Genomic DNA, 16,279 nt, shown 5'->3' with positions numbered 1-16,279 from the left:
AAAAAAATTGGCCTAGGAAAATATAATTCATATACAAGACTGTTACACAATCCAACCCTCCCACAAGATATCTTTTCGGGACCCATAATGGCAGAGTGGGAAAATAGGGGAATTAGAACCATTGGAGATATTAAGGGGGATCAGGGTGTTCTCCAATTTAAAGATCTACAAGACAGATTTAACCTAGAAACTAGGCAATTTTTCAAATATCTCCAAATTAGGAGTTTTCTCCTGGAAAAAAAGGTGGCGCTCTGGGATTTAGACGTAACGCTATTATGGAAATTATTCAAAGGGGGCAGGATTGCACAATCAAAAGATTATATGCTGAACTGATTAAAGTAAAACAAGATGATCACCAAAAATGGAGCGAAAAATGGAAGGATAATCTTAAAATCAGCTCTGAAAGTTTTGGTATCTCCCTAGAAAAGGGGAATTCATTACTATGTTCAGCACCATTACAGGCTCAACACTACAAAACACTTTATCACTTGTATTATACACCGGCTAAAATAGCACAATGGGGACGTTTAGCGGGCATTACGTGCTATAGGTGTGGAAGTACGGATGCTGAATTGCAACATGTATTTGCTTTATGCCCCCGTTTAGATTTATTTAAAAAAGAAATCGAATGTTTTATAAACAAAATTCTAGAAAGCGAAATTGTATTAACCCCTGGAACTATTCTATTAGGAGTCAATGTTGAGGATGTACGGCCTTTCTGTGGGAGGGAATTTTTGTTTGTCGCTATGTCTATCATGAGATTATGTATAGCCTCTGCATGGATAGATCCTGTACAACCTACTTTTCACAAATGGTTGGCTAAGTTACTAATAACGCATAAAGTGGAGAAAGAGATATATGCAAGGAAGGGAAAAAGAGGAAGGAAGTTAGGTAATATAATATGGGATCCCATAACACGATGGAAGGAGGAATAATTGTGTGAAATGTAGGTTTGCCTAAAGATAAGGAATAATAACTCGGTGCAATTATAATATTGATGTCATACAACATGAAAGTACACTATGCCCCAATTTATGCTATTCTTGTGTTCTAATTTGTTTGCTGTAATATCTACCTCGCCTGTTGATGATTTATTGATTGTTTTTTATATTTGTCTATGAATGGTTTGTATATACTTCTTTTCCTTCGCTCTTTTTTTGTATTAATGATGCCGTGCCTTGTATATAACTGCAAAATACTTTAATAAAATTTTTTTTAAAAAAAAGGAATTTTAGTAAAGAGGCTTAAACAACAGCAGACATGCTCAAGGTTGATACTGAAATTTGCATATTTTCATATAAGTGCATGGATTTTCTGCTGGGGTTCATATCACTGAAACCTGGCAAGTATTCAAGAATCAGTGCATATTTATTGGTACATATGGAAAGGGGCGACCACTCGGTCCCCCCGAACGTATGGCAGAGTACCACGATCCCCCCGGGAAGCCATTTTGGGCGGGAGGCGCGTCTCGGCTGGTATGCCCGAAGCGGCGTAGCCGGGGCGCGCTCTTTCCCGCCCTAGAGTGGGCTGGCCTAGACACTGACGCGGCTGGCCACGCCCTCGGGGCAGGCAGGGGCGGGTTTACGCCCGCCCTGAAGACGGATAAAAAGGGACGCAAGACCGGAAGACATCCTCTTGTTCCTGTGCTCTGAAGCTGCACCTCCTCGCTGCACGTGAGCTCGAGACGGAACGAAGAGCCAATTTTGAGCGTTGTAATCTTTTCTTTTGTCTTACAGATACTCGGTCGGAGAAATGCCCAAGAAAGGCGGGAAGAAAATGACGACCGAACAGATGGTACGGGTTCTCATGAAGGAGATGACAGAGCTGAAGAGGCGGGTGGCGGAGAGAGACGGGGAAGGGGGGCCGGAGCGTCCGGCGGCTGGAGCAGCCCCAGGAGGAAGAGCCAAGAGGCCAAAGAGGGGACCAGCTGAGGGAGACGCCCCGGTTCCCTGTACCCCGCTCGAAGCGCCAACCACAGTACCAGTGGAGGGGAATCCGATTCCCGTAGTGGTCACGCCGGTGTCCAACAAGGATATGCCGCCCGAGCTGGCAGCACAACTCGCAGAGTGGTTGGGCGACAGTAGTGAGGGCGCCACGGCTGCCGAGGCCCAGGCGCTGATGAAGCAATTACGCGAGAAACGGGATGCAGCGTCCGGTGCAGGTAAGCGGCCATTGCCGATTGCGAGGGATGAGTCAGCACCCTCTCGTAGAGAAAGGTTGGGTCAACACGTGCCTTTGGCAATTAAGGAGAAGATTTGGGCGGGGGAGTACGTGAACATCTTCTCGTTGCTTGTTGATCATTATGAGGTGGAGCATGTTAAGAGTCAGAAAGATCTTATGCATCCGAGTGTTTGGCGCGCAAAAATGGCCGCCTTTAAAGTAAATGAGACTATCGGCAATTGGGGCAATGCATGGGGAATTTTTACGTCAATCCTGGGGGAACGTAGGCCCGAGTTGCTTTCCGAGTTGCCGACCTATCAGTCAAGAATCATGGGGTACTCGACATCCCACCAGGGTAACCATTGGTTCTGCTACGATAATCTTTTTAGAAAAGCAAAAGAGCATAATAAAAGTTTAACCTGGGATTGTTATGATTCTTTGACATGGGATAAAATGAAGGAGACAGGTATGTTGAAAATGCCATTGGTAGGAAGTAATGTTGGTGAATCCTCCCGCCATCATGGGGGGACGCCCTTTCGGTCAGGTGCGAGTACCGACGATTACTCGAGACCTGCCGGCAATACAGGAAAACGGGGGTTCTGCTTCAATTTCAACAAAGGTAAATGTACCAGGCCCCAGGGATCGTGTAAATTTAAACATGAATGTAGTGGGTGCGGGTCGTCCCATCCTGAGTCCACGTGCAGAGCCAAAACGGGTGAAAACGGGGGGAGAGGAGGCGCCAAACAGGTCTAACGTAGTCCGAGGGGCGCCTTTACCTACCCCGATTGATACCCTGGCGATGATTCCCTGGCTCAGTGAATACCCGGATCGTACTTCTGCTGGGGTGCTGCGGAACGGATTTTCGAACGGTTTCCGCATCCCGGTAGGGGACTTTCAGGGCGTAGAGAAGTGTAAAAATCAAATTTCCGTCCTGCAACATACGACCGTGGTTCAGGAAAAGATCCGGAAAGAGGTTACTCGGGGTCGGGTCGCCGGCCCATTTAGTGTACCCCCGGTGCAGAATTTTGTTTGTTCCCCTTTAGGGGTGGTCCCCAAGAAGGACCCGGGTGAGTTTCGTCTGATTCATAATTTATCAGCTCCACGTGGTCTCTCTGTAAACGATGCAATAGACCCAGAAGTGTGTTCGGTGCGGTACGCATCCTTCGATGAGGCCGTAGCCATTTTGAATCGCCTGGGGCCCGGGGCGCTGATGGCGAAATCAGATATCGAGTCAGCGTTCCGGTTGCTCCCGGTACACCCGGACGATCAGCGTCTCCTAGGTTTTATGTTTCAGGGTTCTTATTACATGGATAAGTGTATGCCGATGGGGTGCTCCATATCTTGTGCTTATTTTGAGAAATTTAGTAGTTTTCTACAATGGGTCTTCACAAAGAAGACGGGTTTCCAACATGTAATGCATTACCTTGATGATTTTCTGTTCCTTGGGGCAGCCGGGGATCTCGAATGTGGCCGGGCCTTGGCCGAATTTTGTGTGTTAATGAAGCAGTTTGGTGTGCCATTGGCACCAGGTAAGACGGTGGGTCCTGCGACTTGCCTCGAGTTTCTGGGGATCGAGTTAGACTCCAGAGAAGGTTGTTTTCGTTTGCCACCTGACAAAGTAGGGAAGTTCAGGGCAGCCCTGCAAGTGTGCCTAAATGGATCTAAAGTTACGCTGCATCAGTTACAGCAGTTGGTGGGACAGTTGAATTTTGCCCTGAGAGTTATACCGATGGCCCGCCCCTTTTCTCGCTCAATTGCCCAAGCTATGGTCGGCCTAAAGGAGGGCCATCATCGCACGAGACTATCGGCTGAGGTCCGCCAGGACGTGCGTATCTGGTTAACATTTCTGGCGGATTTCAATGGCCGAGTCATCTGGAACAAACCAGCCGTATCCTCTGACGAGATGGGGCTATGGACAGATGCAGCAGGTAGCATCGGTTTTGGAGCCATCTTCGGCACAAAATGGTCTGCACAAAGGTGGCCGACATGGTGGTATGACAATGGTCTGACAAGTAATATTGCTTTCCTGGAACTTTTTCCAATTTTGGTGGCCCTGAGAACCTGGCCGGAAGGGTTCAGAGATCACTCTGTGATATTTTGGTCCGACAATATGACCGTGGTCGAGTGCATCAATAGTCAGGCAGCACGATGTAAACTGATTTTAAGACTGCTCAAAGAGATTGTTTTACTGTGTATGCAACTGAATGTGCTGTTCAGAGCAAAACATGTCCCAGGGGTACTGAATCAGGCGGCTGATGCACTGTCTCGTTTCCATATGCAGGCTTTCTCGGGTTTCCTCCCCTCAGCGGACCCAGAGCCGGCACCCTTCCCCGAAGCTCTCTGGTCTCTCGGTGCCCCGAACTTCGTCACCTCGTGGGAGAGAGTCTAGCACCACGGACGAGGAAAGCATATGAAGGGGCGTTTAGGTCCTATTTAGCCTTTTTGGGGTCTGATAGAGAGAGGCTTTGGGGCCACGAGGAATGGGTAGTGGATTTTCTGATGTCCTTACGTAGGGCCGGGAAATCTGTGGCTACGGCCCAGAGGCATCGTGCTGCTATTGCTTTTGTTGCCAGGGCTCATAGTATCCAGGACCCGACAGCGTCTTTCGTTGTACAGAAAGCGCTGCGTGGGTGGCAACGCCTTGAGGGTCGCAGAGTAGATGAGAGGCGCCCGATAGGTTTGGATAGGTTGGCCCAGTTGTTGGCTACACTCCCTGCCACATGTTCATCTCAGTTTGAGGCGGCATTGTTCCGAGCCGCTTTTACACTAGCATTTCACGGGGCAATGCGAGTAAGCGAACTGGTGGCAAGGAACAAACAGGATGTGGCAGGGGGTTTGTGCCAAGAACACGTTCAGATCAGAGGAGAGGCAATGACGGTCTCCTTTGTCAGGTCCAAGACCGATCAAGACGGGATGGGTGACTGCATAATCATACGCAGGATTCCCGGGTCCTCCATGTGCCCGGTAAGGTGTTTGGAAGATTACCTAGCACGAAGGGTGGCATCATGGGGGGGGACCTTGTTGAGACACGCGGACGCCACCCCACTGACGAAGTTTCAGTTTCAGCGGGTGCTTGCGATGTCAGTTGCCGCTGCGGGCTTGAACCCGGGCGAGTTTGGGACCCACTCCTTTCGGATAGGGGCTGCTACGGAAGCTACAGCCAGGGGTCTAAATGTTGAACAAGTGAAACGAGTGGGGCGTTGGTCTTCCAACTGTTATAAGAGGTATGTGCGGTTACACATGTTGTAAAGCTGTAATGTCGTACTCACGCCTCTTGTTTTTGTTTGGTTTTCAGTTACGCAAGCCTACGAGGCGGGGCGGACTATGCAGTCGACCCAACACCGGGCCAGCGGTCAGACATCACCGGCTGTGAAAAAGGAGGTGTGGGTCGTGGGCCACTCATACGTGAGGCGTGCCGCGGACGTATTCAAAGCAGGTGACATGATTCACGTAGCTGGGGAATACGGGTACAGGGTGTCCTTCTACGGAAGAGGCGGTCTCTGTATTGACCAGTTTCAGGCATTTTTTGAGGGTTTGTTAGGGCGGACGAGGTCACCGCCGTCTGTAGTCATAGTGCATTTGGGGGGCAATGATTTGGTCACCACCGGTAGACGACTTCTCCTGGAGGCAATGCTTTCCACGGTAAGTTGGTTGGCAAGGAGAGTTCCGGGGTGCACAATTGCGTGGTCCCATATGATCCCAAGGAAGGTGTGGCGGGGGGCCATTTCGATTCCTGCTTTGAATCAGTCTGTTAGAAAGCTTAATAACAAAGTGGGTAGGTTGTTCCGTTCTGGGACATTGCATTCTATTTCGCATGGCTGTATTAATGATGACAGGATGTATCTGGGAGATGGTGTGCATTTGTCCCGGGTGGGGAATGAGTTACTGATAGGAGACTTCTTAGCGTGGTTAAAAACGTTAAAACATGACCTTTAGGTAGGAGCTTTGTGGGGGGTCCGGATAGCCGGTCAACTATCCGGACCTGTGGCGGTAAGGTCATGATCGGTGAGCAGTAATTGGAAGATCCCTATGAGTGGGCGTCACCCAACACGGATGGGAGCGCTCGGGAGAGGTGGCCTTTGGCCCCTCAACGGGGAGGCGGTCCTGTCTAGGGAGAGGCCGCCGGAAGGAAAGGAAAGGCGGTCAAGGCCCCTTCCTGTGTAGGAGGGGTTACAGCCCCCTCCTGGGGAATTTCCCGGGGCCAGTGACGTCTGCGACGGCAGATGTGGTAAGTTGTGTGGGGTTTGGGGGGAGGTCTACGCTACCTTCTAGATACTCACACGAGTCCTCGAACGACCTTTAAGTGGCGTCGAGTTTATTGGGGCCCCCGTCAAGTCAAGGGAAATTGGTAGTTGCACTTGGGGTACGCCTCAGTGCTGTCGCCCCTCCCAAGTGGGGGGGGTATTTCTGGTTAGGGATCTTGACACCGGTTACGACCTTGCCGTTGGCCCTTAAACGTTAGGATGTACAATTTCATTATTTCAAGAAAATGTTTTGTAGGTTGTTAGTTCGGCTAGGAGAACCTCTGTATTAGAGAATCTGTTAAGGTTAGCCAAACATCGCAATGTGGTTATGAAATTGTACATTAATATGAAACTGTTTCACGTTTAAATTCTTTGTTTTAATAAATACGGCCGGGGAGGGTCACTCCCTCCCTCTTCCAAAAACTTCAAGAACTGTTTCCGGTTTCCCTCCTTGGGGGATTGTGTTGAGAGGGGGTGGCGGGTATCTCAGCCATATGGAAAGGGGCGACCACTCGGTCCCCCCGAACGTATGGCAGAGTACCACGATCCCCCCGGGAAGCCATTTTGGGCGGGAGGCGCGTCTCGGCTGGTATGCCCGAAGCGGCGTAGCCGGGGCGCGCTCTTTCCCGCCCTAGAGTGGGCTGGCCTAGACACTGACGCGGCTGGCCACGCCCTCGGGGCAGGCAGGGGCGGGTTTACGCCCGCCCTGAAGACGGATAAAAAGGGACGCAAGACCGGAAGACATCCTCTTGTTCCTGTGCTCTGAAGCTGCACCTCCTCGCTGCACGTGAGCTCGAGACGGAACGAAGAGCCAATTTTGACCCACCCACCAGCCCCTGAGGACAGCCAGTTGTTTTAAAATAAATCGATAATTGTATTTTCGTTTACAGGTTGTGGTATTATCATGTTGATATCGAGTGTGTAATAAAGTTGGTCGATTTTATGTATGTTGTGCGATTAAAGATATTCGGTTTTTAGTGTCCGTTTATAAGCATGCTTATTCTGGTCATAGTGGCCAATGTATTGTTGGTTAGTTGGTCGATTTTATGTATGTTTTGTGATTAGAGATATTCGGTTTTTAGTGTCCGTTTATAAGCATACTTATTCTGGTCATAGTGGCCAATGTATTGTTGGTTTAGTTAGCATTGTCGTATTTATTTTGGTCGGGCGGTAAGGTCATGATCGGTGAGCAGTAATTGGAAGATCCCTATGAGTGGGCGTCACCCAACACGGATGGGAGCGCTCGGGAGAGGTGGCCTTTGGCCCCTCAACGGGGAGGCGGTCCTGTCTAAGGAGAGGCCGCCGGAAGGAAAGGAAAGGCGGTCAAGGCCCCTTCCTGTGTAGGAGGGGTTACAGCCCCCTCCTGGGGAATTTCCCGGGGCCAGTGACGTCTGCGACGGCAGATGTGGTAAGTTGTGTGGGGTTTGGGGGGAGGTCTACGCTACCTTCTAGATACTCACACGAGTCCTCGAACGACCTTTAAGTGGCGTCGAGTTTATTGGGGCCCCCGTCAAGTCAAGGGAAATTGGTAGTTGCACTTGGGGTACGCCTCAGTGCTGTCGCCCCTCCCAAGTGGGGGGGGTATTTCTGGTTAGGGATCTTGACACCGGTTACGACCTTGCCGTTGGCCCTTAAACGTTAGGATGTACAATTTCATTATTTCAAGAAAATGTTTTGTAGGTTGTTAGTTCGGCTAGGAGAACCTCTGTATTAGAGAATCTGTTAAGGTTAGCCAAACATCGCAATGTGGTTATGAAATTGTACATTAATATGAAACTGTTTCACGTTTAAATTCTTTGTTTTAATAAATACGGCCGGGGAGGGTCACTCCCTCCCTCTTCCAAAAACTTCAAGAACTGTTTCCGGTTTCCCTCCTTGGGGGATTGTGTTGAGAGGGGGTGGCGGGTATCTCAGCCATATGGAAATATACCAGTTTCAGCTTCATTTTTTCACAAAACCCAAAATAAATATGGATAACTACAGATAAAATTAGCAAAAAGTAAATAACGATAACTACAAATGGAAACGTCCCCAAAAAAAACTATAAAACCGGAAACCCTAATAGTGATGGCAAATATGAGGGTCCCTGCACTCATGTTCGCGGATAATACTCTGCTCCTCTCCAAATTCCTTATGGGGCTTCAGAGGCTGCTGGATCGCTTCAACAGCTTCTGCAAAGAGAGGGGCTTAGGGGCTTCGAGAGCAATGTGAACAAGACGAAATGTATGATTCTGAACCCAGGGAGATTCAACAGTTCAAACTCTAAGTTAGGAGGAAATACACTAGAACACATATCTACATTTAACTACCTGGGTGTGACACTGACAGAGGATTTGGGTGGCATACACATCTTTTATATCATAGTCTTAAATTGGAACAAGTAGCAGGAAAAATTATTAAGACGCTACTAAGATCTCAGTTCCGACCGATTAGCCCTGCTCTAGAAATGCATAACTCTCAAGCGCTAGGATGTTATGGAGCTGAATTGTGGGGACACCTTACGGATTCCTTCATAGCAGTAGAAAATCATTTTCTGAGAAAGCTGCTAGGGCTCACCATAAGTACAACCTTGCTCCCACTTAGGCTGGATCTTGGGTCCATATCTCTTTCTGACAAAGTGGGGTTAAATCCCCCATTTTATTGGCAGAGAATATGGCTCACCCCAGAGCTTATTTCCTATTGCAGAGATCCGGAGGAAATCTTGCCTGATTCTGGTTCCCTAGATATTCCTCGGCTACGGTATATTAGGGCCACCCTATTGGAGGCTGGGCTTGTTAGCCTGTGGTGTTTTCTTGGTCCACCAAGGGCAGTCTCCAAGTCACTGCTCAAACTGACGTTCTGGCACAACAGAGAATCTTTGCTACATACCCAGTGGAATTATGGCTGTTTGACAGAAACTTTTCTTACTGTCAATGACTCCTACATTAGAGAGGATCTCCTGAATGAGATGCTCCCACCACTAACTTGACGACTGTATTTACAGTTCTGGTACAGGACATTGCCTCTTGGCTTGTTTACAGCTATGTGGGCTCTTTCATGGAGGCCCACAATGTACAGTGCCTAATCTGTGGTGCACCCAAAAGAAACGGTTGAACATATCTTGCTTTTTTGCCTCCTACTTACTAATTTGAGGAAAGGATGTTTCATTCCATTGTGCCGAACCCGGGGGGTAGGGGGGCAGAGAACACAAAGAGGCCTCTACGATGCTTAAATTTGATAAAAATCTAATTTGTTTTGGTAGATTTCTGATGGGAATATGGAGATTGGGGCAAATGGCATGGTCGGGCATGGTGGAAAGGGGAGCATAAGATTGTATGCAGGCCATGCCATCAATTTGCGATAAAATGGGAGAGAGCTGTTTGAAACTGGCAAGTTCAGTACTGCGATTAGTGATGCAGCTCCTCTGTGGTAGACCCTGAGAGGAATAGACAGGGATTGTTAATTATGCACAGGTACTTTAAGATGCAATAGGGACGTAAAACCATACGATCACAGCTCTCTGACAATGAGCAGGGTCCAAATGAATATCCCTCCTAGAGAAATATTTGCAGTGGGATTGGATCTGCTTAGCAGTCTAAATGATGCCCCATAAGCAGTTAAAATACAACTTTGCATAAGTAAAGCACTAAACAAATATACTCCCCTTTACATTAAAAAGCCCAGTTACATTTATTTCTCGCTTTTTATAGGATTGAGATGAGATTACCTATTCTAACTCGAATTATAATGTATTTAGAGTCATTTGCTTTGGTTTCGGGATATATCAACATTTTTGTAGGATAAATTCATGTGATGTGGAGATTCTGAAAATCTTTAAGTGATGTTTTGTAATTTGTGTTTTCACGTGCAAACTTTTTACGTACATATAAAAATGTCACATGACATAGAAGGACAACGTATAGGACTGGTCTACTCATAATGGTCACTCTCTTCATTGTTAAAATATACCTGTCTTGGCATCTTTCCATTCCTCAGAAAGAATGTTCTTTGATTGGATTGTGTACTTGGAAATAGGTTGATGATTGTCTGTTCCACTGCTCCATGTTATTGCTAAAGATGTGTCTTTAATATCTTCTATTCTTACTCCTCCCGGTGGACCTGGTGGACCTAAAAGACACATTTGGTTCAAGAACATAGGTTAGTTATTAAACAAAAATGTGGACACTCATACATAAATGTTCTACTTTATTCAATATGTACTGACGCATTCAAAATCTATTTACTATTAAGAACTAATCTATATACTTTATAAGAAAGAAAATATTTGCGGCGTAAGGAATAGTACTATGCTTGCAGATCAAATTTAAGTATCGAAGGAGGGAAATAAAAACCTATTAAGAGTGACAACTAGTAAAGCTTGTGTGCAAGTTTACAGGTCTAACAGAAATTCTGCCACAGTAATATTTAGGCGTCAGGATGTATTCAACTAATACATGAAAATGGCTACAAATCCAGAGTCTGAAGCCTACACTGGACAGCATGTATACATCTCTGTTCTCCCCTTCACAAAGAGCTAGTACTCCAAACAAATGGTCATGGACAGAAATACCAAAACAAACTTCAACTCACAGGGTGATAATTGGGTGTTCAAGGGTCATGAGCTTGTAAACACCAACAAACAAACATTAATGAGTAGTCACAAACTCCTCTCTGTCCCCTTCCAATGCTGGAAATGGCCAGGCATTAATTCCTGGAACAAACAGAATCATATCCTGTTGCATCTTGGAAGGGATCATAACAACGCCCCCAAATTTGTGGGGCTTTAGCATAAGAGGTGTTTTAATGAAAAAATAAAGTTTTGTCTATCGAGAATAAATACATTTTCAAATTAATTTGCACTTGCTCAGCACATTTTTTGCAGGAGCAAATGTACGCGTTTATTTTTTGCTCATTAAAAGACGAATTTCGCAAAGATTTTTCAAGTGTACACTTAGTAACCAGTAAAATATGAAAGTTGTAAATGTTTATACATGTGAGGCTGTAGACATGTGGTTGCAGATCTATGAATTTCGGACCCGATGCATTTAACTCTAATATTAGGCACACAGTAATGTATTAATTTCTAGATACGGACAATGTCATCATTTAATAAATGCCTTGTAGGAATGTGTATTAAGGGAAGTCTTCAGTTATTAATAATGCATCTTCCATAGTTCACCCAGACTAACCTAGTCAATGGTTTGATTAAAGGATTCATGCATTTTATATGATTTGTGTGAGATCTTGTTGTACTGGTCTAAAAAGGGTCCTCTAGTCTGTCCTCTTTATTGTATTCCCATGAAGATTTCTGGCCATATAGCCATCTTCTTTCAGCAACCATTATTGCTACAGGTAGAAGTTTATTTATTAACAATGCTAACCTGAATTGTGCATATTCAATTTGTAACCATTTTGTAGAGAACCATGTAGAATTACTTTTATTTTCGGAAACAGAAATTGGTCCCACGAGGATATGGGGATAACTATGCCATCCCTTCCTTTTTCACTTATGGCTGATGACCTATTATAACCACTTGGTCACAGTTGTCTGAAAGTGATGTATTATTGCAGTGCCGTCTGATAATCTCATGGTGAATAATTAAACACAATGTTTCTTACATTTCTTCTAAAAACACGGGATTGATTGAGTTTTAGGTCAAAATATCAAGGACAGAAGTATGGACGTATTATACGTGCATAGACTCCAAAATATGGACTACCATTGTATTGTCAAGATAGGCACGCACACGGAAGTAACAATTTACTCTTCAGACTCCATATCTACTTGCCTTAACAATATAGTGCAAGTCAATATTGTGTTGTCTAAATAGGTCGATATTAAAAAGTTGATTATTGGATATCACACTGCTAATTCTAAGAACACGCTGAGAAGTACATGCTAAGAGTGCATACCATCTGAACTGAAAGAGTCTCCTGCGACTCGAGAGCAGGAGCCGCGGGAGATACCCACAAGAGCCACGGGAGCCCAGCAAGGGCTGCAGGAACCCCAAGTGCAGCGGGAGCCCCACGAGAGCCGTGGGAGAGAGCCTTGAGAGCCACGGGAGTGCAGTAAGGACTGAAGGAACCGCAAGAGGCCCGCGAGTGCAGCAGGAGAGCAGGAGCAAATCTGCTAGAGCTCTGTGTGCACTGTGTGAGCCGTGTGGCAGCCAACAGCCCACAGCTGGGGTCCCAGTCCCAGAACAGAAGTGCACGGCAGGAGCCACAGGAGGTGCAGGAGGAGAGCCGTGGTTAGGAGGAGCGGAGGTGAGGTTCACCAATCACCTACCTCATCCCCACAGTCACAGCTGATCTTTGGTCCCGGCGCCCCCGTGTTTCGCCCGCAGCAGCCCTGGTGGGACAAGGTCCCAGGGTTACACCACCATACCATCTGTTGCTCTTTCCGTCTTCCTGCCATTGCCACCCTGGAAGAGGACTTCAAGCCCCAGGGTGCAACCTTCTTTGTTCAGCTGCGTGAGTGAGTTGGAGACATGGTGATCGCGCATAAAGCGCTGCCTCTCTCACAGCGGCGCAGAACGTAGCCCGGACCAAGGTACCGAGACTGGTAGAGACTGGACTGGGCCATTCTTCTGAGGTCTTGCTCCTGAGAAAATGAGTAAGTGTAGATTGAACAAAGGCATGGAGGCTGCGGGGACTTTAGACACCTTTCTGCAAAGGGCTGAATCAGTGCTCAGAAATGAAATAAAACTTACTGAGCGAAGGCTGTCTATGGAAGCTTTACCCACACAATCTAGACTCTCTTTGACTCCTGTACTGATCAAGCCCCTGCAGAGATTAACAATGAGGTGTCCTTTCCCCGATCTGGTAGATTGCCACATGATATACCAACCACACCGATAGATATTTCCTCTTCTTCACCTCTTGAATTAGATTCCCCCCTGCCAGACCCACTGTTACTACAAGAAGGCAAAAGGCTAATGTCACTGTAGAACCACTCCTGAACAAAAGATAACCAGAAACACTCAGAAATTGACCAAACCTGTGCAGAGGCCAAAAGGAAAAACAGCCAAAACTTTCACTAAGGCATGAGTATTGAATGAGGATCAATTAAATGCTATTGACCCTAAAGATATAGATATAGTTGAAGACAGTTTACAAGGAGGGAGTTTGCAAGGTGGGACTTTCTGGGGTAGACTTGAGACTGTGTTATCTACCTTGCTGGAACCTATCATGTTAAAAATATCTTCTAATGAAGCTACGTTTGCCTGGACGGAGGACTATGTAAGCACCCCAACTGCTTCAATGGGTTGCCCCAAGACAAGCCCCTGGGATATAAACACCAGGAAGGCAGAAGTGGGGGCTGGCACTCCATCGAGTCGTATCTCCATGGGTCAAACCCAAGTTGGAAGCTCCACTAGCTATAAGGATTCAAGTACATCTAAAACACCAGTTCATAATAGGATGCCTCTTGCCAAAAAAGATATCCCAGCGGCACCTACTAGCAGCCCTCCTAGTACTAAGCAGGAGCACCGATCACTGGGACGTCAAGCCAGAATAGGGAGCAAGAAGAATTGAAAGGTATTAGTTTTGACGGTCAACCAGAAATTCCCCAGCATCCTCCGTCTACTTTGCATCTCCCCCCAGCAGCTACACCCTACACAGTAGTTTTGGCAAATGTTCCCCCCTTGTCCCATAATGCTTTTGAGCATTGGGTGGCATTAAGGAACAAATCGCTTCACCTCCTAAGTCTTAGGATTGGTTTACATAATTCCCTTTTTTCAAACTTTAAAATGGTTTGCAGAATTGGGTGGTTTGGCCCTCAGTCAAGTAATTTAGTGGAGACTGCGTCATGCTGACTTTCAGTTCTCCCCCCCCCCTTGTGCATACAATTTTGGAAAGGGGTAACAATAGGCCTTGTAATCCTAATGATATACATCTTCTACCTCTGGGCTATTTTTATAAACCACCAAACTGTCCAAAGCCCCGAGGGTATATACCAGAGGGAGGTCATTCCGTTGGATTTGGGGAGTCTTTTTTCTAGATTCCAGTAAATAATCGTTTTGATGCCTTGAACTCTCTGGAGGAAATCGTTCGACTCCCCATTGGGAACTTGTTGCCACTCGTTTCTGCTGTGAACGCGCTTATTACTGGGGAAACTTATGTTTACTCTATGATGGGTATTGTCCATTCTGCCCTCACCATCACCAGGAGATGTGAAAACAACATGGGTAATACATTGACAGATAAGGAAGTAATAAACATGGTTGAATCTTTCCCCCCTCTTATAAAGAAATTGTGGCCCCAAATGAAGCAGCTATAGCCAGCAGTGCCGAGTGTGGTAAACAAGCTTTATGCAATGTTTTTCTTGGAACATTGCTGACATTTCTTTAAAGCTAAATTATCTTCAGTGGAGAAAATTTATTAATTGCTATGAGATCTTATGCTTTCAGGAAACCTGGTCCAAGGAGGTGGTACATTTGAATGGATATAGGACGTACCATACACCTGCAGTTGATAGTTCGAGTTGTAGAGCAAAGGGGGGCCTATGTACATACATATAAGCCAAAATCAATTAAATGCTTGCTAATGATAACTACTATCAGCTTCTTAAAATGGATATTGACTCGAAGCACTCCATAGTTGTTACCAATTTTTATATTTTTTATAATAATATTCCACCTGATAAAGTGAAAGTTGTGATACCAAATTTACTAAAGGTGTTGAGAAATGTTGGTCGCAGGAAGGGGGGAAGATATTATGTGTGTATTTGTTGGAGACTTTAATTGTACACTATGTGTGAATGCCGGAGACAAATTATATGATGTCATAAATGAGGTTGGGGCAGGCACGTCCCACTTTCAGCACTCGGGCTTGGGAGCACAATTGAACGAGATAATTTTTTTTCCCTTGATCTGGGTTTTGCAAATTAAGTATGCCCTGCTCCTGCTCCTATGCCCTGGACATTTAATGGCCGGGGTCTTCGGTCCATTATTGATTTTGTTTTAGTAACTAATAGTCATGCACACATGCTCCACTCTTTCTATGTCTCCGATGAGCCCCACTGCGATCATTTTCCTCTATGCCTAGCGTTTTTTCTTCAGTCCACCACAATTTTAAGAAATAACAAGAAAATTCAACAGCTAGAAAATATAGCCATAAGAAATACCTAAGGTTACTCTTTACGTTGGTCTTTAGTGGATCAAGCTAAACTGGTTAAAACTGTGGTGGGGAAATGTAACCCAGCTATTAAAACATGTTTAAGCGAGTCCGCCACCCCAGAAAAAAATCTAGCCTCATTTAAGGTAATAACTAGCATGATTAATGAGTCGCTTACTAGACAAAATAGCGGTAAGGGACGGCAGAAGGGCTGGTTTGACACTAGATCCACTAAAGCTTACTCTTATTTGAGTTACATAAAAAATCTGAGTTACATAAAAATCCGAGAAATATAAGTAACGCAAGGATGGCTAGAGAAGCCTACAAACTCACAACAAGGGACAGAAAAGCCACAATCAAGCAGGAGGCGTGGGACACTTTTCACTCTGCCTCCCTGGCCAATGATAGTGCAGCTTTCTGGAAAATTATCAGGGCCCCTTTCTTGTCTTCAGAAGTTGGTCCTTCGCTTAAAATAGCAATAGCAGAAGACCAATGGATAGCCCACTTTGCAAAAGTATATCAGGGCGAGGGTAATCTAGACAGGTTAAATAGTTGTGCATTAGATGACCACAACTCTAGCTCTCTTATTCAACATCCCGCCCTGTAATTCAGGTAAGCGTCTGGCCCCGATGGGGTCCCTGTAGACCTGTTCAAATCTAATATTCTTCTGTGAGCCCCTCTTTTAACGCAAGTTTTAAACGCTAGCTGTAGTGCAGCTTTTCCACCTACCTGGGTAGAATCAACAATTGTGCCAGTTTTTAAAAATGGGGACAGACAAGATC

At 46.0% G+C, this 16,279-nt stretch overlaps 1 protein-coding gene across 4 annotated transcripts in view; it reads right to left on the bottom strand.

Annotated features, from left to right (window-relative positions):
- CNTN1 (contactin 1) overlaps positions 1-16,279 on the bottom strand; it is a 1,059,655-nt gene that overhangs the window by 266,787 nt on the left and 776,589 nt on the right. For all 4 annotated transcript variants that reach the window (XM_086919467.1, XM_086919469.1, XM_086919468.1 and 1 more), the window contains one exon: positions 10,353-10,511. In XM_086919467.1, coding sequence (XP_086775593.1) covers positions 10,353-10,511 — 159 coding nt within the window. The remainder of the gene's footprint in view (positions 1-10,352; positions 10,512-16,279) is intronic.

This window comes from Lissotriton vulgaris, chromosome 1_1 (assembly GCF_964263255.1).
Source record: "Lissotriton vulgaris chromosome 1_1, aLisVul1.2, whole genome shotgun sequence".
Classification (NCBI taxonomy): Eukaryota; Metazoa; Chordata; class Amphibia; order Caudata; family Salamandridae; genus Lissotriton; species Lissotriton vulgaris.
This window is presented reverse-complemented; position numbering and strand designations above follow the sequence as displayed.